At 33.4% G+C, this 23947-nt stretch overlaps 1 protein-coding gene and 1 non-coding gene across 3 annotated transcripts in view; both read right to left on the bottom strand.

Annotated features, from left to right (window-relative positions):
• LOC128176413 (poly [ADP-ribose] polymerase tankyrase-like) overlaps positions 1 to 23947 on the bottom strand; it is a 50129-nt gene that overhangs the window by 22117 nt on the left and 4065 nt on the right. Inside the window, exons 5-34 of one of the 2 annotated variants that reach the window (XM_052842716.1) lie at positions 23212 to 23295; positions 22771 to 22830; positions 22506 to 22626; positions 22145 to 22262; positions 17359 to 17528; positions 16472 to 16559; positions 15478 to 15594; positions 15260 to 15376; positions 15077 to 15154; positions 13619 to 13782; positions 13094 to 13203; positions 12809 to 12915; positions 12435 to 12591; positions 12108 to 12319; positions 11899 to 11998; positions 11613 to 11734; positions 11459 to 11488; positions 11232 to 11357; positions 10923 to 11072; positions 9202 to 9438; positions 8584 to 8695; positions 7970 to 8145; positions 7610 to 7695; positions 7371 to 7483; positions 6977 to 7223; positions 6490 to 6652; positions 5653 to 5729; positions 5280 to 5454; positions 4056 to 4133; positions 3468 to 3626 (exon numbers count right to left, since the gene is read on the bottom strand). In XM_052842716.1, coding sequence (XP_052698676.1) covers positions 3468 to 3626; positions 4056 to 4133; positions 5280 to 5454; positions 5653 to 5729; positions 6490 to 6652; positions 6977 to 7223; positions 7371 to 7483; positions 7610 to 7695; positions 7970 to 8145; positions 8584 to 8695; positions 9202 to 9438; positions 10923 to 11072; positions 11232 to 11357; positions 11459 to 11488; positions 11613 to 11734; positions 11899 to 11998; positions 12108 to 12319; positions 12435 to 12591; positions 12809 to 12915; positions 13094 to 13203; positions 13619 to 13782; positions 15077 to 15154; positions 15260 to 15376; positions 15478 to 15594; positions 16472 to 16559; positions 17359 to 17528; positions 22145 to 22262; positions 22506 to 22626; positions 22771 to 22830; positions 23212 to 23295 — 3854 coding nt within the window. The remainder of the gene's footprint in view (positions 1 to 3467; positions 3627 to 4055; positions 4134 to 5279; positions 5455 to 5652; positions 5730 to 6489; positions 6653 to 6976; positions 7224 to 7370; positions 7484 to 7609; positions 7696 to 7969; positions 8146 to 8583; positions 8696 to 9201; positions 9439 to 10922; positions 11073 to 11231; positions 11358 to 11458; positions 11489 to 11612; positions 11735 to 11898; positions 11999 to 12107; positions 12320 to 12434; positions 12592 to 12808; positions 12916 to 13093; positions 13204 to 13618; positions 13783 to 15076; positions 15155 to 15259; positions 15377 to 15477; positions 15595 to 16471; positions 16560 to 17358; positions 17529 to 22144; positions 22263 to 22505; positions 22627 to 22770; positions 22831 to 23211; positions 23296 to 23947) is intronic. The other variant, XM_052842717.1, reaches the window with a different exon arrangement.
• LOC128179111 (small nucleolar RNA U85) lies at positions 3716 to 3990 on the bottom strand. The gene has a single exon (XR_008243044.1). It is a non-coding gene; the product is annotated as a small nucleolar RNA U85 (small nucleolar RNA).

Below are 23947 nucleotides of genomic sequence, written 5' to 3'. Positions count from 1 at the left end.
TTTTGGTGGACCTTCATTAATGTTGGAATTTTTGTTGAATGAATTTACTCCATGCTATGCAGTGTATGCACGCTTCTTAAATGTAATTGATTTGAACATAAACATGTGTAATCTTCTACTTAATTGAATTTATTTCATTTTCCTACATCATCATCATTTCCAATAGCAAAACATATATTCAAAATATTTTTACTAGGTCACAATTTTTTGTAGGAAGACTTTACATCTCCCCAACAGAAAAATTTATAGAAATAAGTTTGAGAATTAAATCAGGGAGACTTCATTTTATTTATTAAGTTAATGATATTCACAAATTCAAAACTAAAATTTAAAATATTGTTAAATATTTTGGGAAAGCCTATACTTATAAACATGTACATTGGATTAGAAGTATGTCCACAACAGCTAATAAAAAATCTAACTTTTTTTGAGAAAAAAAAATAAAAAGCTTATCTGGTTTGAAATTTGAGTTATTAAATGTATTTATATCTCTAATAAAGGAAATATCTGATCATTTGTAAGCTAAGTGACAAATAAAAATCTTTCACTTTACTTCAGTGTACATGTATATAGAGAAACTAGTCTAACCCAATGACCCACTCACCACCGTTATGTAGAGGATAGCCAACTGGTTAAATTATAATCGTTTTAGTTTCTATTTTGCATTAAAAATGTCTTTTTATTTATCAACTATCACTTTATTGCCAAGGAAGTTAATTTACACAATCATGAACTCAGAGGACAGAATAACTTCAACTTCTTTTTATGAGGAAATTCTGGTGCAGTTACCGCAATCACAAAACTTCATTTATTCATTTTGGCTGTCAATTTCAATGTAAGAATTTGCATTTATAACTTCATTTTCATAATAAAACTTTTGTGGAACGACCTGTTTGTAGACCTTCTCAATTTTTGGTGGACTCGGGCCACCGGTCTACCGTTAGTGTCAAACCCTGTTTATTATACCTTGTCAAAGTCTTTCCCTCTACATTGTACATAAGGCTACTTTTTCTTAAACCTCTTCAAACACTTTCCCTCTACATCGTACATAAGGCAACTTTTTATTAAATCTTGCCAAATTTTTGTCCATTCTAGTAAAGATGAAACCAATAACTGCCATTGCTGTGAAAAATCCAGAAAAAGTTTTTTTTGGAGAAATTGAAGCAATCAGAAACTATATTTTCTTCCCTAATGGTACAGATGTCTGAAAATCTCTTTATAGACACAATGACATCAAATATAGTATATATATAAATAAAATTTGATCCGGTTGTAACATCTAATTTGATTGGCTAAACAAAATCATATATATCGTATAACATAACTTGCCTACAACACAATGCGATGTGCGTGCAAACATATTAATCCGCTTGACGTTATGTTTAAATTTTGTACAAAATGTTATTTTACTTAAAGGGTACCTGCAGTGCCGGTCAATTTTTGATATAATGGATATCTATGTGTAAAAACATCATCCTGAAAATTCTACAGCGATCGCATAAGTAGTTTTCGAGATATTTGGGGAAAACCCGATTTCACACCTGAACGAGTTTTGAATCAAGCCGATTTGGCGCAAGATGAACTGTGACGTCACGGGGTCAACGCCGCTGCATGAGAAACAGGATTATCATATGAAAACTGTTTGTTTTCTTGCATTGTTTTATTGATATATGAACATTTTTTTCTGTTGTTTTATTTCTGTATCAACCCTGGATGACTTATTATACTGTTGTTTGAGTTTAACCCGTATTTTATCGAACAAAAATGCCGAATTCGAACAATTGTTTGCTTCATGAATTTCGTCAAATGTGTAACACATTTTACATATAAATGCACACCATATGTAGCAAAATGACAATTAATCAAAGCATCATTGTTATAAGAAACATAGTATGTTAATATTGTCATTCTTTCGATTGATTTCTCAGTGATATTATTAACTGATTAATAATATTGATAATACATAATGATATTTCGTAAAAGGTAACTCGGGGTCTATTTCTCATATAAGGCATAAAATTACAAATGATGTCGCCCGATTATTCAATACTATTGACATCGGACCAATAACAATCAAAATAGTATGCATTCTTTAACAAACAAACACGGGATTATAAACGGATCAAGGCGAAAGTCCAAGATGGCTGCATGATTAAGTCTGTCTCGTATTCTTTTAAAAATACGATAATGGAATTTAATTTTACATTTATTTACATCCTTTGTCAAAATGTTGCAGTTTATTTAGATTTCATAATGATTCCTTGTCAGTATTACAATTTAAGCTATACGGAGTTATAAAGCGTTTAATTGCTGACCATAGCGCTCGAAAGAAAGTTGCACTTTATTAAATAAGAAATTATAAATCCAAAATAATTACTTATTCACATAAAAAAAGGTCTGTTTTGCTGAATTGTAAATTTGGTCATTATTTAAGTGATTTGATAAGTAACAATAAATGCATTTACTTCGAACATTAGTTTTACTATTTAATAGTATCATGCATGATTCTTTAATCACTGATTGACGGACATGTTTTAGCTGACGAATGCTTGATTTTACACAGTCTAATTTATTTTTCTGTTTTATCTTTTAACAATTGAGTAGTTAATTATACACAAATCAATTTACCAGTCTAGAGGTGTGAAACCCTCTCTTTGTTCACCAGACTCGTGTACCTTGTGTATACATACCCCAGATACACGTGTGTCTGGAGCAGTGGCTTCGTTAGTTTACCTGTTTACCTGTGTCATTATTATCGGATCACTCGTGTGTGAAAGGATATTATGTAATCAAAAAATGAATAATGAACATAAATTTACCCATGTAAGCGTTTTAAGATATTCATCGGTAAAAAGGCGACGAGAATAACAAATTTTAAAATCCTTTAAAAAGAAATCTGATTGTAATAAAATAATAACGGATACAAATTTCTAGATCTACAATACTTAAAATAACAAGATACGTCAAAACATCAGACCTATATCAATCATTTTGGCTGAAAAATCGAATTTAATTTGTATAGCTCTGTAAGGAAATTTCCCTCGTGTTGACCCCGTGACGTCACTTCCGTGGAAGCCTCGTTATCGCCTAATTCTGTTTTCTCTTGATAAGATTTCCCAAAGCAGGTAAAAATAGCCACTTTGAAGAGGCGTAACTCCGTTATTTTTGCACCGATTTCGATGCGGTTTTTTGCATTAAATTTTGGTAAATAAACTCTTTAACATATGTTTCACATTGGCAGGGCTGCAGGTACCCTTTAATAATGGGCCTTGTTTTCTGATTTAAACAATTAAATTATAAGGAATGAATTTAATATCTATGTATGTTATACGAGTATAACATAAAATGGGACAGTTTATGCTTTTTTTATAAGCCGCTTCGCAGTTTATAAAGCGTAAACTGCCCCAAGTTAAGTTATATTGTATTGCATACCTACTGTAGAAATGAAATTCATTCCTTAAATATACCTGATATTGTAGAACTGCCTGGTTTTCTGAGCTGCTACATAGGGCTAGAATGTGAAACAGGTTCTGTTTCTTGGCATTCAACATCTGTACTTTACTGTTATCTTTGATCTTCTTTAAGACTCGTAATGCCACATTGAATTTGTTCACTTTTAAAGCTGCCTGTGTAATAAACGAGACTCAAAATGCTGCAAAATATTTCTTTTAGATATTTTTAAATGTATAAATTAGACATGTTGAATATCAAACTTTGTCATCAGATTACTAAAGAATCTTCAAACACTGTTTCATAAATGGGAAAAAAAATAAAAAAATTATCAATGCTACCTCACTGTGTGCCAACTAAGAGGGTCTATTTCAATAGCTTTAAGACAGACATGTCTGTAGCCGGCAGGTTTAATCTATGTTTCGCCTTACAAACACTGCACTGTCTCAGTGCAACATTCAAGATTCAAAACAATACAAAATACTCTGGTTAAAAAAAATTCAGAAACAGTGGTTCAGGAAGCTTCTCTCATCACCTGACAAGGTTTTTATAAAACAAACACGTAAAGGAATGGCTTGTAACTGTTCTCCTATCAAGAAACTAACCTCAACCATAGAAGCATTGATATCTCCTGCTTCTAGAACCATGTATGCTACACCCTGTTGTTCTTTCTTAATGCAGTCCTATATAAACAAACAAAAAATAAATAAATTTCAAGCACACAGTAGTCAACCATCATGTTCATGTACACACACAGAATAATTATCCACAGATCTTTGTTACACTTGAACACATAATATTCTATAAAAAAATTACTCCAAAAACTTGTTGGGAACGGTTCAGCATATATAGTATATATGCATGACTAATCTTCAAAAAGTTCAAGAATACTGGTTCAGGTAGTTATATTTACATGTATTTCAAATGAATATCTAAATCACTTATTAGTTGTCTATAACACACCTGTACACATATACTGATAATGGATTAAAATTTATTAGTTGTCTATAACACATTTGTAAACATTTTCTGATAGGGGATTCAAAGGACTATATATGGTTTGAGCCTAAAATGGCCCCCTAAAATGAACATTGTCATTTTACTGTAATTCTTTGTTTTATTTGTACAAATATACATTTGAAGTTTTTTCATAATTTTCATTTTGATTTTAGTGCCCACAATTTAAAAATATGACATCATAAAGTTGACCTTTTCCCGCCATTTTCTCATTTTTAGCATAAAACGGCTTGTTTTGAGGCAGTTTTTCTTAAAGGAAACATTGAGCGACTGCTTGAACAAACAAAATATTTTCACCAAAGATGTATCTGTACAATACTTATAAGTGACAAAAAGTTCGTTCTTGTTCAAAGAGTCGCTCTATATTTCCCATTCGAAAAAAGGTAAGAAAAATGTCAAATTTTGGTTGATTTTGATTGAATTATAAAAATAGCGTCACTTCTGACGTCATATACTGCCAGTGAGTGCATATAAATCAAATAAATGGGTGAAAAACATATTTCATGTCAACTCTTTTTTAAAATAACACAACAAGTTAATGTACCTGAATCATTTTAAAAATAGCGAATTTTGGGGGCCAAATTTGACTAATATCATATATAGTTCTTTGAAAGTTTAATTTTTCTTTTTAAAGATATACTGTTTCAAATAAGTTACACAACCCAATTGTATAATTTTTACATTGTTTTATTAATCAGTGGATCTTAATTTCAGTCAGAAATCCTTAGTGTGAAATTCCTTTTTAACTTAACTAATTATTATTAAATTATTGAATACAACAAGTTCAAGGCTTTTAGCTAACAATAACACACCTGGAAAATGGAGAACTCCTTTTTCTCTTTCACTTCCACAGGCTTGGCTTGCTTCCACACCCAGATATGAGGCTCTGGATGTTTATCAGTCTTTGACCGTTCTTCATAATTCAGAGCCTCATTTACTACTTTCTCATTCACACTGGCTCCTTTTTGAATCAGCATTAAAGCACAACTACAATGAAAAAAATTGTCAGGATCTTTGCTATAGTATTTTTCACATATTTTACATGTATACTTTCAAATGAGAGTCCATTACTTTTCAAACTGAAACATGGTAGCAATATGTTTAAAACGTATTTCACATATATTCTAGCTCTCAACAGGTTTTTTTTACTGACCATTTAGTTAATAATAAATTTCCAACACTTGCCTGTCGTGACCTTTGCTCACAGCCAGAGATAAGGGTGTATTTCCATTAATATCTTTTTTATTTATCTCCACATTTTTCTGAAACATTAATTCAAAACATTGAATTGACAAGTTTTTTAAATGAGTTAAAATCAGTTTTTTAATGTTAATGAATATTTATCGATTATATATTCCACACAAAAATTCTGACATCTGATTTTCTCCTTTATTGGGGACTATACCAGGTAACAGCAGTTATATTGGGCACTCAATATTAATTTCAGGATTTTTCAACCAACTTAAAGGGGTGTCTATCAGACATACAAGTGTATACATGAAAGTTAATGACACTTATGGTACATATATGAACAAGATAAAGAAAATTTACAGTTTGTCCTAACTAATGTCAGCTTAAATATGCATGCATAAAGCCCTTATAGCATACAATTTTAATTTGCTAAAGGTTCTGCTGTATTACTATATGTACATGTGCAAGTCATTGCCATTTAACTTTCCTGTAAAATGTAAGTACACCAAAGTCTACTACAGCATTTGCTAGTCCCCCCAACAACTGTGACAGAATATCATCAGGAATTTCTGATTCATCTTTTAAGGCCTTTTAAGTGCTGTTGTAGGGGGTGCTGTTAACGTTTAGGGAGTGTTTAAAATTTGACTAGGTGGTGGTAACAAACTCCTGAATGAGTAGCTAACATAATAAACTCTAAAGGTCAGTATGAAGTAGATATATGTATTTTGATGGTGCTTATGTTCATCTGTATACCAGTAGTACATGAGTAAAGCCAAATGGGTTTTGGTGGTTGGGTCCCCCCTATGATTCATTAGGTTCTATTCTATTTACCTGCTGCAGGAGGTGGACACAGCAGATAGTGGCCCCTCTCTGTGCCGCCAAGTGGAGAGCGGACTGAATGTTTCTGTCTCCATCATCAATGTGCTCACCCTTCATGGCACCGGTCAATACACTACACAGCTCAATGGGGTCAAGAGCAGAGGACTGACCAAACCTGTCAATTGTTATCAAAAATGGATCATATTACGCAATAACAAATTACTTGTGATAATGGAACAAAACGATTCTTCTAATCTAATGACATTGGGTGTGTTTTATATATTCATAAATATGTATGTTTTTTAAATAATGCTAAAAATTACATAATTTGAAAAAAAAACCCAATAATTCACCCTAAATGTTTTTCCTGTTATAAACAAGTATGATCAAGAGATGGAAACGTATAATCAAAAGACAAAAAATCCCTTCCCTCAAGTATTATGCAATTCATTTTCCTTCTGACTAAAAAATTTACTATCAGAAACAAAAATGTGCTTACATATCCACTTTATCGAAAGCGTAATGTAACGGTAATCTGCCCAGATAACACTTCAGGAAGAGATCAGCTTTATTCTCCAAAAGGAGTTCCTCCATGGCGGTGCTGGCGTCGGCATTCCCAGGGTTACTGCTGACACAGTAGTGTAGAGGCGTCCTGTTCCACTTGTCCCTGGCGTTAACCGACGCCCCTGCCTTCAGCAGAGCCTCACAGATGTTGACCTTCTGCACCATAGCCTCACCCGTGGACCCTGAAAAAGTACGAAGATCTGACTAAATAAAACTGTTGTGGGCCGCAACCATTTTTACAGCTCACTCAATTAAAAGCTTAAAATGTAAATGATGATCTGCTTGCATGAATACAACATCACTCATCTGTTAATCTTTTATGCTTTCACCTTTTCTGAATGCAACTTCATGCAAAGGAGTTCTCATGGTTTCTGTATTTTGACATTTTGAAATGTCATTTAAAGCTGCCAGTAAACATGTCATTGTTTGGACAGAACCACTCCTGCAGATTACATACAAAAACACTGGATTAACAGCATGGTACTTCTGGAAGACTTTTAAACATTGAATTCCACGTTTAATAACAACATGCATAAAATGTTAATTGTGTGGAAAATTTTTTACTCACAATGCAACTGTATTGACCAAGCTCACTTTGGTTCCTTTCTCTTTATCCACAAAATACTGTGTATCTGCCTTTGCTCCTGCATCCACCTATGAAAATATTTATACAACAATAGCATTAACTGTAGGGAAAAGAACTTTTTTTGACACGTGTACTTTTTGGTTCTTTTCAATGAATTCTACCATATAGGAAGGGAGATGAAAATAAGAAAATTCTATAGCAATGCAATGTCAATAACATACAACAGAAAAAAAGACTCACTTGAGCTTTTTGCTTTTTACTGGGCAAAAGATTCTGCGACTCTAAATGAAACATTTGAAACTGATTTCTAAGTCCATAAAACCTTAATTAACAAACACTTACCAACATTTCAACAACTTCAAACAACTTTGATGTTGCAGCCAAAGCCAGAGGTGTTTTCCCCCCACTTTCAGCACTTTCTAAATTCATTTTCTCTGAGAGGAAAAAAGTGACTCCCTTCCTTTTAGTGTCCCATTTTGAAGCTGCATGGACCATGAAATGCAGTGGGTTATACAGACCTGGAAAACAATGTTAATCGCCAGTGATCAATTATTGTCACATACTGATAAACCTTTTACTTGTAGACTCTAAATTATGTTAATCAGTTCCAAATGTTACGCCAATTCCTCCACTTTTCACCATAATAACTCTGGTCTTCATAAATGATACAAAATAAAGAAATAAAATGAGTTATTCTAGTATCCCCTGCAATATGCAATTTATAAAACCAGACCAGCAATAGGGTAACGAACCAAATAGGATGGAGTCATCATATAAAAAATGTGATGTAATGAACTTATCAATTGTTTGCATGAATCTGTAACCTGGTCAGGGGACTTTAAAATATACCCAAAATCCATCATCATTGTTTTCAAAATTTACATTTTAGTTATGGCAGGGTACTAATTCTGACTGACTGATCTTGGTACCCAATCACGACCCTTCATTGAACTTACTGTGTCTGCCTTTCTCCACTTCCTTCACACTCTGGTTACAGTCCACTTTGGTGATGTCAATCAGTGTCTTAATAAAATCCAGACACCACTGGTCGCCAGTGATCTCCGGCTCCTGCAAAGAGCATCAGCATTAGTCTTCAACTCAGTCAACAGATCTCCCAACTGAGTGAGAATCTCTTGTTTCTATTCAATTTATGCTAGAACTATATTTATTTTTTATTCCACTGTTTACACAGATATCACATATTTTTGTTCACCATCTTAAACTACAGAGCTACATACAAAAAATGACCAATGATGAAACAGTTCAACATATGACAAACTGTTAATCAGTCATTTAATGAACTACTAGTATTTCCCAGTAACTTCATTATTTAGTATCTGATTAAAGTGTAGTAGTAGATTGGATTTAGATAATAAGACAATAATCAAAACCTTGTCCAATGGTATGGAGAAGCCCAAGGAACTGTTGTCCTCAGCCTTCAGCCTTGTACAACAGTTTCCCAGGTCTTTTTTTCTACCTCGAAGCAATAGTTTTGACCGTGTCCCAACCAAGCATGGAATAACCCTTCAGGAAGTGATTCAAAATGCACATTTGTGCAAGTGGTATAAACTTACATTATTTCTTTTAGGAGGTTTTGTATAATTCATATACATTTCACAAGCCAACAGAAGTGGGGTGAATCCCTGGTCATCATACTCATTCACCATTTGTTGCAGCACACTCAGTGCAGACTGGAAAGAGGCTTGTTTCTTCAGAGACGGCACCTTTGGAGCAGAGGGACTTTTTTTCACCCCATCGACTTCCATGCTTTCATCTCCAATGCCATTTTCTTTTACATCATTCTTAGATGCCTGAAATGGAATTTTTGATTTACTTGTAAATCTTGCAGCACAAAGCAGGATATCTAAGAAATAGGCCATCATTAAAAAAATTTTGTTGATGTATTCCATCCCCTAGTTTCAAAAGTGGGTAGGTAGGTCAGTTTTTTTGTTTTGTTTTGGGTTTTTTTCCCAAATACAATACATGGTTGTGTATAATACAGAATTCCCATCCCTCACCCCATCTTTGGCCTTGAAAATTTATGAAAGAATGTGGTTCGGTTGTATGATACTAAATGTTCTAAGTATTTCTTTACCTCAAGGGTACACTGTATGCAAAAGATTATAAGCAGGACGCACATGTGTACAACAATGGCTTCTATAGGACCGCAGAGGTGTTAAAAATTAAGGTAAAACGAATCTTCAAGACAAGTTGTTTTAATTTCAATACTAGTAATCAGGAACTTAAAATGCCTATTTATTTAAAAATCATGTGGCAGGCTTACTCATTCATGCCTGCAATCGAGATCTAATGCACAGATCTATTTATAACATCTTGTAATGGCGGCGATCACGGATATGATGAATGCAAAGCTTTGATTGCTGAATAAACAGTTTCTAGGAATTTTAAACAGCCATTTCAATACAATTTATCTATCAACACACAAGGGGAATACATTTTCCGCTAAATACGCTCATACAATTATTTTTATTTGTTTAAAAAATGCGGTAAACAAACAGAAGTAGTGTTTCTGTATAAAGGTTATTTATTGAATTACGATAGCCAATATTCTACATGTTTAAAAAGAGTCAAAATTCCATTGGGGTGTAAAGTAATAGGGACATACTGAAATCCCTGCAAAAAAAACAACATGCATTTCTCACAAGGAAATTTTCTAGAGAAAAAGTGTGTATTATATTTTGCAAATTTCTGTTAACACAGGTCAGAGAAAGATGATATACAAACAAAGCTTTGAATTCAGCATGTTTTAATGATCTTATTCTTAGATGCTCTTTAATAACTACAATGCCAGCAGTCAGTTTTCTACAAATATCCAGTGCACATTTGAAACTGTAGCGTGGCTTCGTCCATTATCTTTTTCATCGATGTTGTATAGATGTTTGCTAGTTACAAGTAATATATTTTTTTGAATTAAAGCGTTTTCAGGATATACATGTAATATACAAAACTTTAACTTTAAAACCAATATGATCATTATATTTCCTTCCAAGAAGGAAAAAATATTGAATTTGATTAGTACTAAAATAAAAGATCGAGTCGAGCCAATTTTGATAGGTCATTCGGAGTGCATCAAACAAAACAATTTTTTTTTAATTTTGGCTTTACGGATAATCAAAACATGTATGGAATTCATCATATTTGAAAGTCTTAATTGATCATCAAACTTAGCAGATTTATAGGTTCCTAACGTCAACTTTAAGGACAAATCAGTTAAAGGTTCATGCTGTATAAGCAAGAGGAATAGTCGCAAAGAATCAAAATACATGTAACTCACTTCTTTATGAAATGTCCTCAACAGAGAAGCTAATTCATGGCTTGTACAGTGTTTGGTCAGTAAATGTAAAGAATTTTGCCCCTTGTCATTCTTCTCTGGTGTCACAGTACCTCCTTCTTCAATCAAATATTTCACCAGCTTTGTATTGGCCTGTATTGAAAAACAATTATGCAGCGGTGAAATAAATACAGAGAAAAATATGTCTTTCATCTTGGCAATCAAGCACAAGTGGGCTCAATTTTTTTCTCACATTAGCTGAAAATGAATATTAGCAGAAAACTCTTAGACAATTAAGTCAAAGAATCTTACCTTGGCTAGTGCTAACATGATAGCGGTTTGCCTCTTGGTAGATTTGGCTTTTGGGTTACAGCCATACTTTATCAATAACTTAGCTATTGTAACTGTGATGTCCATTCTTGAATCATTGTATCCCCACTTTAAAAAGAGAAAATCAAATAGAGAAAAGGCCAGAGTACATCAAATAGCAAGTGGTGTAAAGAAAGCATAAAATTTGAGGACAAAAATTTACTTCATACCTCTTCATCATTATCGCATAAATGATGTAGCTGTAAAGAACAAAATACATCATTGTTTTATTAATAATATACATGGCGGCGTAAAAATGATACAATTTCACCGTGTATAACACCATACAAACATAGAAGACAAAACTGGACATGCAAAACTTACTGCATTAAGTCCATCGATGTCAACGATCGTGGGATCTGCTCCCTTGTCCAAAATGTAGGAAACTTGCTCTACTAGGCCTTTCGTTATTAAATTGCTGCAGGCAAAACTGACTAAGGTCTGACCTGTGATTAAAAGAGATCTGTTACAAAAGCTTTGTTTGGTTACAAACAAGAAGCTTCATTTTTTTTATTTCAATATATTTTGTGGTAAGAGGTTATACTGCATAACAAAAGTTTACTTGTTTTTAAATTTAAAGGCATTATTTCACTTTATACTGTAACTGTACCTGTGTCATTTTTAAAATTCACATCAACTCCTGGCATCTTGAGTAGAAAGTCGACCAATCCAATGTGACTTTTTAAATAGGCTATCCCAACAGGAGTAAGCTAAAAAAATAATTCTTAAACTTTAAATTTCATACATACAAAAAGCTTTACAAAATACATGCATTGAAATAATTGGTTTGTTGAGAGTAACCTGATGGTTAGTTCATACCTGCCAATCATTAGCCACACTGGGCTTAGCTCCACCCTCATTAACGAGCAACTTGAGAACAAAATACCATCCATACGCAGCTGCATAGTGAGTCAGGGAATTCCCGGAACTATCTACTCGGTTTGGATCTGATCCCAAGTATAACAAATAGGATGCCACATTGGCATTGCCATTCATGACGGCATGTGTTAAGGCAGATCTTTTGTATTTGTCTGAAAGAAGAAACATTGTCAAACAATTCATTACAAGGCTATACATTTTCATTTCATCAATATAAAAAAATTGCAGTGAAAACATCCATTTGAAAAAAGTAAGGAAGATTTATACCAAGCAGTTCCACAGTGGCCCCCGCCTGAACAAGCCTTCTTGCTATGTCCAGGTGCCCATGGGCAGCTGCCAGCATCAAGGGAGACAACTTGTCTTTGCCAGCTGATAATTGTTTGTTGACATTTGCCCCATACTTCAGAAGGAGATTGAGGAGATCCTGTTTAACATAGAGCCATATAGAAAACAATGAGCTCAACATTTTATTAGAAGACATCTAGAGAGCACATTATTTTGCATCTCAGAGATTTCAATTTTCTTGAATTCACATTAATTTTCTTCTATGAAATATTTTACTATGAACTGCATTCTTTTCCTTTTAATGTAAATTCCCTATCAAGTGACTCAATTACAATGATTTTTCCATATCAGCATACCATGTCATTATTTTGTACAGCTATGTGTATTGGACAGATAGATTCCCAGGTAGGTCTGTTCACACCTCCTTCACCCCATTTAGACATCAACTGATTATCCGTATTTACTGGGGAAAAAAACCACATTTGTTGATTTACTCCAAGTATACGCACAATTTTTACCAACTCGAATCTTTTGAGTAGTTGATGACAACATGACACAATATGTCCTTTTATATCTTACAAAAACTAACCTTAAAGCAATTCATTCATATAAATGTACTAATACAAACAATTTTTTCTTACTTGATTTAGCTTTTTCAAGGAGAATTTCAGCATTTTTAACTCGCCCAGCATAACAGGCAAAATGTAATGGAGTGACTTTTCTCTTTGTCACTTCATTTGGGGTGGCTCCTCTGTTTAAAAAAAGTAGAGAATTCCATAATCAATTCTCAATAAATGTCCACCCAGCAAATTGAATGCTTTAAAATGGTATGGGACACCTGTCGATGTTAATGTGGATAAAAGTACATCATAATCAAAATACTTTCTCCATTTTAAAATTTACAATTTTTTCTCAAAATTTGACTTTAAAAAAAAGTCATAAAAGTCGCAGGGGGACTCAAACTCACGACTTATAGATTCGTGGTTAATGCTCTAAACCATTGCACTACCCTGTTGGGTAACAATTTAGGGAAATAAAAGGTTATAAAATTATGCTTGCTTTTATTGTTTATTTCAATCAGAAGAATGTCACAATATGGAGGTGTCCAATACCACCTTAATTCAATTAATTTACAAGTCTCAACAAAGCATTCAGTTGCTCCTTACTTCTGAAGCAGGAGTTCCAGGGGCCCTGTGCCCTGACAGGCTGCAGCAAAATGAATGGGCTTACGGCCATACTTGTCTTCTATGGTGTAATCCGGCTCCACAGAGAGGAGCTTTTCCAGGTATTTGACATTAGGATTTATACAAGCACAGTGCATTGGGTTTATCTGTAAAGTAGTGAGTACATCTAACTCACATTATCATTTCAACGAATATATTTGTAGTCAGATAGGATGGGGTATTTTTCAGGAAAAAATGTACACATAGTTTCAATAGATTGCATTTTATTTCATATTCATTTCAATTGTCACTTTGATACTTTTGGTTCATTCTTAAACAAATCAATAGATGTACCGTATTTCACGGAATTTAGGTCGATACGGTTTATTGGGCGAAGGAGGCCGTTTTTAGCCATAATATAAAAAAAAGTATAAATAGGTCGACTTCGAAGAATTGGTCGAAAAATTACCGCTAGTTCTAATGAATAAATGGTTTAAACCAATAACGTTATCATATAGTAGCCTTTAATCTTATTTCACAGTTTTAAACAAAAGGGAAATAAAATGTATTTCTTGAAAACATCGTAAGAAAATGTCTGAAATTGCGTCAACATTTTCAAACCAAATAATTCAGTACAGCCGGTTATAATTTAAGATCGTTTTTTATTACTTCCCTGCCATGTGTACAAACTGGTGTTAACCGGGGGATAGTTACCTAGCCTGGAGGCATGACTACGGTAGCACATGCCACCCTGTGTCTCTATGTGACTTTTTACTGTGTATATACACACGAGTCAACCTCGATCTGATCTTATTGAAGCCTGCAGGCATGAGTAGCACGTGCCGAGAGTTCAACTGTGTATAAACAAAGTCAGCGCTACCCAGACTGATTTCAGAGACACCTGGCTAAAATTTCATCGAAAGTTTTATGTTGAATATACAGAAAAAAACTTGTTCATGTATTCTATTATGAAAACAAATTGTTTTTTTTTTTTATTTCTTCCCGACGATATTTCCCCCCATAATTACCCTTTGTACGGTTCTCATTTTACTTTTACCACGCGAAATCGATTTCCTGTTTATCGTAAGCACACGATCAAAATGCATGACAGCATTTAATGATTCAGTCAGTGATCTAAGTAAGAAATGTAAGAAGAAATAAATCTATTTACATTTAATTTTGTTTAAATGGTAAATTACTACAGTATATTGATTAAAATCCATACGATTTTTACACAGAAATTCAAGCAGTATTATAGTAAACACTCATAATTTTATTGGAGGGTTGCATAAATTTTTGCAAAATTCCAACCAAAAAAAAAAAAACATAAATTGGGCGAAGCGATGAATAGGGCGAGGTCCACATGTCAGGGGAAAAAAGTATCGACCTAAATTCCGTGAAATACGGTATAATATACTGGGTTGTATAACTATATGTAAAAGTTCTTGTGCATGTACATACCAAAGCATTATCATTTGGCTTTTTCCTGACAGAAGCACTTGCAAATGATTTGAGATCTTCATTTGTAAAGTTTAAAACCTATAATAAAGAGGAATACAATTTAAAAAGAAGCTTAACACAGTTGCCATTTTAAAAGAGTGGAAGAGACATTACAAAACAAATTTCATAAAAGCCTAGACTTACATCTCTGTGTAGAAAATTAAAGCCAAATCCTCCCTTTTCAAAGGCAGAGTCCATTAGTTTTCCAGAGAGTTCTAAGTGCCCACGACTCACAGCAATATGAATCTTGCTAATAACATCCTATAATTACAAGAATAATAATGATAATGTTATTCAGGACTACATAAATGTATTTTTTTCTGCTTGGACTAGAGTACCGAAGCACTTATTATGTCACATACCCAATAGTTACTATTATTGGTTGTCTGTAGGAATGCATCCATTGTTTCTTTCTTTACCCCTTTTATCATACAGTGTTTGACCAAATCAATATTCTCCACATCCTCCATATCTATGTCCTATTTGGAAGAAAAAATCTCATAAAATATACAAATGTAATTTAAGATGAATAAAAATTCCCATATCTTTACCAAACGTTTTTTTTGTTTTGAAAATTTTTCAAAGGCATTTAAACTAATCTATTAATTCAGATAAAAACATGTACATGTATTAATCGATGCATATTTTTTCCTACATGTACACTGTACATGTATATCAAAATAATATACCAGTTAATTGCAGAGTTTTAGAGGTTGTAAATTTTTTAATTAAATGAGTTCAAACATTTATGTGCTTATTTATCTTAATCAGACTTTGGCTTACTAAAAACCATCAATTGCAAATAGAAAATGATTTTCAAGTTAATGCTAAAATACAAAGCCACACCTTTAAATTTTTAACTACAATCTTCTTAAGCAAGAAAGTTAAATACTACATATTTAAGCTTCTAATTGATTGATATACACATGCATACAATGCTTATTCTGTTTTTCAAACTACAGTAGGCTGCAGTTAAATTCTTAATTAATCAGGATAACAAACATGGGCCATCAAGCAATCAGGGTGTGAAAATGCATACATTTAGATCAAGAGAAACAACTTCTAGCAATAGTTTATCAGATATTCCCATAGACCCTTGGAGTACACAATCAAGCAAGCCAGCAACTAGTGACAATCATAAATTTTTTGCTTTGTTTTATCCTTTGCAGGTGGATTCAACAAACAAACAATGCAAATAAAACCTTTGGTTTTATTACTTTGCTTCATTTACTTCTGCAATATGGTATTGACAGCTTAAAATGGCCTTAAAGTATTGTATATGGTGCATGCTCTACATATTAAATCAGTAAGTTTTTAATGAATTATTGAAAAGAAAATGAATGGAAGAGCACAAACCTTAAGGAAAGCTGCATTTCCTTCTCTGTTACCACGTGATGTGTTAAGTTTTATCACTGCTCTAACACCCAGAGATGCTTGGTTGTATCTACAAGAGAATAATATTCATATAAAGCTTAATGAAAATTTTACTTCATTTGAAACCAAATAAAATACTGTAGATACTATAGTAGAGAAGTTAAGTAAATCAATGTGTACATGTAGAAAGGAAAGTATGTGCATTACATCGTCAGTTTTTGCAATATATTTTTTATAATGTATGTACAGGAATGAACATGCTTGTAGATTGCAAAGAACCCATAAGATATAACTTGTAGCTTATACTACATGTATTCTTGATAGCTATTCATTTGAACAAATGTATTCATTTCTTTCAAGCCATTCATATTTCATGTGATAACTGATATAAAGAAACAATTTTCAATTTTCAAACATCTGCCATGTTGAAATATTTGACCACAGAAAGCGTTGTTTAACAGCGCAAGATATAAATAGAGAAAAAGAACAGGAGAGAGAGAGATGATATTGAGATTGCAGAGACTTAGACAGATCAGAAGCTACACGATAGTGAGAAAGAACATGAGAGGGGAGAAACTGAGACAGAGAACAGGGTGAAGAGGAAGAAAGAGAAGAAGAGTTAGACTTCGAAAGTGAATCAGACTGGGAGCAGGATTATCCTGAAAATGTTTTAAAAAAATTGCTGAATATGAGATTGAATATGAATATGAATAAATTCATGTTGATAGAAAAAATTGTTGTTGATACTTGTGGATAAACCCATTTTCCCAAAGTCTATCCCAAATCTAAGTGGGATAGTCCAGTGGGCTATTTTCTGCATTTTGTTAATTTTTCACACCGCCACATTGACTAAAATATCATAAACCCACCTTCCAGTGTCAATACCAGACAACAGTATAGGCAAACATCCGCTTTTCAGACGCTTATTCTCCTTCTTGTGAATGTCTTCATAAAGTAACTTGAAAGCTTCAATGTTGTTCTGTTCTAAGGCAACATGCAATGGAGACCGAATGTCCATTATTGATCGATGTTCATCAATCTGTAAGTAAAATGACAATGTAATAGAACAATTTAAAGCTGCATTTGGTTAAATGTAGTGTGCAGAAATTCAATATTGCACAAGTTATATGCAAGTTCTTGCAAGATTCAGAAATTTAGTAAAACAATGTAAATTAGTAAAATTAATTCTCTGGTTCTCAGGCCAAATTTTCCAAAAATAGATGAGGGAGGGAGGCTTTATTTTTTCTTTTTTATTGGTAAAAAAAACAGATGAGGGAGGGTTTTTTTTATCGGAGAAAGAAATTAACTACCTAAAATTTAAAAAACAAGATTTTCTTTATTCAAGCTGCTGTTTTATTATCTAATAAAGGATATCTATTAAACGTATTTTCCCGACGATAAGTCGGTATTTTTTTTCTCTGAAGCAGAGCACTCGACTTATCGTCTTGATCGACTTGTCTAAGGCTTGAGGTCAGAAAATTGTGAAAAATAGTATTAAAAATCTTGGTTTTAATCATCTTGAGCTGGCTGTGTTATTGAAAATTACGTTGTTGAATTCAATGTTCATCTTTAATTATTATCATTTTCACTCATCTGTTAACACTAGAATACATATTAATAACAGTTATTGAACAATGGTGTATTTTTTTAATCAATTAAAAGTTTTACCGTTCCGTTTTTATAAACACATTGTCACATGATTCCATATATTACTATGGTGGGAAGATAATTCTGCGCAGTAAAATTGAAACCAAACTTGGATGGAAAAAAATATTGCAGTAGGTCCAGTGAATGTTTTAAAGTTTTATTATTTTATTAGTAAAGAGTTGTTAGTGGAAAGTATAAATAAGAAATATTTTATGGTCAAAATCAATCTTAAAATACGTAATCGGCAATTATCAACTCTATTGTTTATACGGTAGACTGATCCCGGTTGTGTTAATAATCTTGCTAAGGCTGACATCTATACGGCAATTTCACTCACTGTGTACATAAAGAGTACCGTTATAAGAGTGATTATAGTTCATTAATTAATTATTGTCCAATTCTTTGATTATTGTTAAATAAAAAATCGTCATTATCAAGTCGTACAAATGATCGATCTATTCTAACAGTGTCTCTTTAAAATAATAGCGTGTAACTGTATTACTGGATACAAAGTAAACAAGTTTCATCAAATCATAGTAATTGCTAAGCTTTCTGCACTTGAGATCCCCATTTGAAGTCCGACACGAGACAGGTGCATGCCTCTGACACCGGAAATTGTTATACAAACATTGACCACGCGCCGAGTCAACAGGTGGCTGGTTACGTAATGGCGAATACACTGGCGATGGTCAATGTGGATAATTATTTTAATGCATGGGAATAAAATATTTCTGTCAAAGTAAGTTTAGTTTTGCATAACATGGATATCGGGAATTGTTTAAAATGCAAGCGACTTTGTAGATGTTGTCGGTATTTGAAAACATGATGTATAAGTATAAAGAGTAATTGTTTAAATGTTAATCATTAATAATAATTGGTAGCAATATCGGGGACATCGTGGCATCATACACTGATAATGTTACTGCAGTTTTATACACCATTTTGAAGCGATAAGTTCGACGTGTCGTCTGAATCGACGTATCGTAGGATTTTGTTAAAATTTTGGCTAAAAATGAGCAATTCGACGAGTCGTCCGCATCGACGAGTCGTCGGAAAAAAACGGTATCAAAAAACATCTACCGTAATCCGGTGAATATAATACGCAGTAGTGTACAATACGCACCCCTCACTTTGGGCCTGAAAATGGTGAAAAAAAGCTTGTTGGGATGTATAATACGCATCAAAAAAATTGACCAAACGGTAATCCTGAGTATCAACAAAGCAATTATACTTTGTATGCATGCTCAACTTCATCGCGGGAATACGCTACCGGAAATAAGAAAAACACAATATTTTCTTAGATACGGATATATTGTAACTAATACATCGCGGTAATATCTTTAATTCATAATCAATGTTTTAAATAGACCTAGTATTAAATATTCTACCGTAAATAAAATCAACTACTTTTAACAAGCGTTATATAATTGTTTAGTCATTACAAACCCTGTGAAGTGAAAAAGGACGATGTACAGGTATGGAGATAATGGACCTTATTAAATTCTTAAATGACTCTGATCAAAGTGATCAATTAAAGGCCTGGAACATAATAAAATATATGCACAAATAGTTGTGTTGTGTATAGTACACATAGCCTAAGGGGGGTGTCTGAGATACCCAAGGTGTCAAGCGTTAGCGGTGGGGGAGCACAACTAGTACTGTTTCAATGGCTTCAATTGACGGAATAGGTTATAGAATTATTTATATTCATAATTATTTGCAATAAACTAATTAGCATTACATGAAAATGGTTAAAAGTGAGCCAAATGATGTGTAAGCTGTTTTCAAAGATCGGTTACAAATAGCACGTGGCCATCCAAGTCCGCATTCTATTAATAACAGCTGTAATGGCGGCGTACACGGAGATAAAGAATAAGCAGTTCAAATTAATTTTTAAAGGCCATTTTGAAACAGTTTATTTATTAACAGACTTAAAGTATACATTTTCTTCAATTACATGCTATAACAATGATTCCCTAAGGGTTAAATAACAATATATATGTGATAATGAAGTAATGTTGCGATGTATAGCGGGGTATCGGTCCTGTCTGTGAACAGCATAGGTAATACGGCAGTATGATACCCTGTGCTTCAGCTAGGGAAAAAATATGTCCAAATCCTATAGGGATGTATAATACGCACCCCTTTCTCAGGGTAAAAAATGCTGGGAAAAAAGTGCGTATTATATTCACCGGATTACGGTAGTCATTTATAGGTGAACTGTTTCTTTTCATTTTTTTTCTGCTTCTTTGCTGTTGAGCTTTGAACATTCTTCCCTTTCAAAGGGGGCTGTTGTTGTGAAACAACACAATCATGACACATTGGGTACTGTCCTTCTTCTGTATCTGTGTCTTGTGTCCCACAGTGATAGCACATTGGGGGAAATACACCAGAGCTGTACATGAAGTAGGGAGTCTCAATTGGAGATGCACAGGCCAAATTTGATCGCATAGAAACAATCTCCAACAGAGCACATATACAGGGTGCTTTATCAGGATTATTAGGTTTTAATTCCTGAAGTTCATATCCACATGAAAACTGATCCAAGTCCAATGATTTTGGTAAGCAAGGCACTTTCTCGGGCACCAAGTTTAGCAGCACTATATGTGACTCTGGGTTTCTGGCAATCTATGCAGGTTACTGTTTGTTTCACTGTTATGGCAGTCTGAGCAGATAGACTAAATGGAATTTCATGTCTGTTTGCAAATGATTGTGCCAGTTTTGATGATAAGAAGGACAATATTCCTCTGTATAATTGGTTCAAAAAGGCCCACTGACCTCCTTGTAGTTCTCCTTAGTACTCCTTCTTCTCCTTTAATAAATGGCAATCATTTAATACCAAACCACTTTACAAAACGTAAAATGACATATATGATGTTTACTCTAAAATACCTGGCACTGGATCAGGAAAGTTGTGTGACTGGCTAAAGACATCTTTAGGCAATCTTGGGGCCAAACATATACGACAGTCACTAGGACCACATTTCTTCACAATTAAGAAGTAAGTCTTGAATACACCGCAGTTATCAATAAACCCTGAAAGTTTATAATGGTTATAATCGCGGAGTCCAAATCATTCTTTTTTTTGCCAACTGACACAGAAACGAAGGCACTCAGTAATTTTTCTGGAAAGGTCCAACTTCCTATATCGAATTTCATCGATTTCACGCCCTGGTACAGGTCCAACAAAGAACATCCATTGGGTAAACCCTCAATAATAGTCCACGGTAGAATTAAAAGGGTTCCATGGCAGATACAAATCGAAACAGCAGACATTTCATTCGTTATAAGTCCAAAATTTCCATCGACCCCATTTTCACAAGTATCGTCTATATCATCAGGAGGTTTGGAACATTAAGTTTTTACTTACGAAAAGAAGCGACTTAATGATTAAGACTACACCGGAAGCTGCGCAATAGAAGCGAAAGTAAAACAATATGCAAACCGAAAGCGGAAACTTTTTTTTCCCCGGAAAGGTCCCCGCATTATCAACTTTTTATTTTATTGAAAATGCAATAAAATTTGCGATGCGGCATCCTCAAAATGGATGCGCGCGGGCCTGAGAACCATAGTTTCAATTTTATTAAGCCTTACAGTACATTTGTATGTGAAACTCTGCACTTTAAGTGGTAGCCAAATTCTATTTGGTCTACTTCAAGACTTTGATTTTTAAACACTTGTAGTAACATACAAATGACCAAAAACTTGCACTTTTGACAAAATTAATATGTAACTTTGACATTTTCAAAACATGAACAAGTTTAAAAATCACAAAAGGCATAACAGTAAAGGTTGTGTATCTCTATAAAGAATGGAGAATCTCCAATCAGAATTTTATGCTACTTAAACTGAATAATCAAAGGTTAACACTCAGTAAGTACTGAAAGAATTGATAATAACAAAGAACACATGGTTACAATAAAAAAAATCTTAAAAAGCTTAAAAATTTATGTTAAACTGAGGAGAATAGGATAAGAATTTTTAAGAAGTCTCACAATGCACACTTACATCATGTATGTGTTGGTCGTCCTCTAGTAACTGTTTCAAGAGGTCAATGTCATTTTGAAACACTGCTCGGAAAACTAGACGCTGGTGTGCCCTCTTTGAGATGAAGGGAACATGATCTCTACAAAGTGAAGATATAACATCTCACTAAAGATGTACATGTAATTTGCAAAGAAAACAAGCATAATACCACCACCAAAAGATTTAACTTAAACATAACATAAATACATAGCAAATAGCACTTTTCATGTAAAAACCTTTTTGCATCGATTCATTCCTAAAAAGTTTAAATTCACCAAATACACATGTATCTGAATAGCCTATATAGATACAACAAACAGTTCAAAAATATTCTAACACATACTTTGTTTCAAACAGAGGATCTTTCTCCAGTATTTTGATTTTGGGATTTGGCAAGAGGTTTTTATCTGGCCCTCTCTTCTTTCCTGGGGAGGCAGTTTTCTTTTCTTTCTTTACCTCTACTTCTTTAAAAACCACACAAAAAATCAACCAAATTACAAGTTATTTTAATTCAAAACAATTTCAAAAACAAAATTCACAAGATACATTGTACCTACAAAAGTTTAAGTTAAACAAAGTGTTTGGAGGTGGGTTTCTCAATCTTATACCTTTAAATTCCTTCTTTCTTGACCTTCCTCGAGGTGGCTGCTGCTTTTTTCCATTTTTACCTAAGAGCGGAATTAAATATACACATTTTACAAATGTAAAAAGCCAATTCAAGAAACTGTATTAATAAGAAACTGTCTTTAGGAACTTTGATTTTGAAAATATCAGGTCAAATAATACTAGATTGATCCTACAATCTCTTTATTAAAAAGGTACCTAATCGACCCTCCCCTCCCCTTTTCTCATGTCAAAAAATGTTCCTATAAATTTGGGTTTTACTCATCTAAGATTTAAGTATAACTAAGTGAAATTCATTGTTCTACATTAATAAGACAAAGTAGGAACCTTCGAAATTTGTGTCTCAAGTTATTTTTTCACTTTAAAGACCAGTCTTCATAAAAACAATCAACTGCAATGCATCATGTGAATGCATGTACAGGTACCTTCTTTGAAAGCAACAGTAATGCTCTTTTTAGCTTTCCCTTTCTTTGGCACAGGCTCATCATCCTCATCCTCATCCTCTTCATCTACATTATCATGTAATCAAAATAAAATTCAAAACTCATGCAAACTCTTAATGTATAACAATCAAACTAATTATCTTACATAAAATATGCAATTGAAGATGCTATAATAAGCATTCATTCCAACAAAATCAAACAATCAGGGACCAACCTTGGGGGGGGGGGGGGGGGGGGCGACTTGGGCGAAATATATGTAGTTGCCTTTTGATCGCCAGAATTTCCTCCGAAAGAGAAGTTGAAGTTGCCCTCTATCACGAGTTCACAATCATGTAAATTAACCCCAAAGGCAATCAAATGATAATAGCTAATTCTAAGGACGTTTTCACAGCCTCAGTTAGCCCCTGTTGTGATGAACAGCTTGAGATTGTCACTGAGCAACCTATGTTTATTACTTTAAGCATTGAAATTACAATTAGTTGGTAACTTGTAATTAGTTAATAACTCCGCCAAATTAATGCTTAAATAATCATAAAACCGTTTGTTTACAGTTATCTTAAAAAAAATAAGATCCTCTACATAACAGATGTAATTGGGTTAAAGGGTTGGACTAATACCTCTAAAATACACAGAAATACAGGAACTGATTTTATTTGTTATTAAGCGAACACAATTACAAAACATTTCATATATAAAATGTATTAAATGCATCAAACAA

The sequence above is a fragment of the Crassostrea angulata genome, chromosome 3, assembly GCF_025612915.1.
Source record: "Crassostrea angulata isolate pt1a10 chromosome 3, ASM2561291v2, whole genome shotgun sequence".
Lineage (NCBI taxonomy): Eukaryota > Metazoa > Mollusca > Bivalvia > Ostreida > Ostreidae > Magallana > Magallana angulata.
This window is presented reverse-complemented; position numbering and strand designations above follow the sequence as displayed.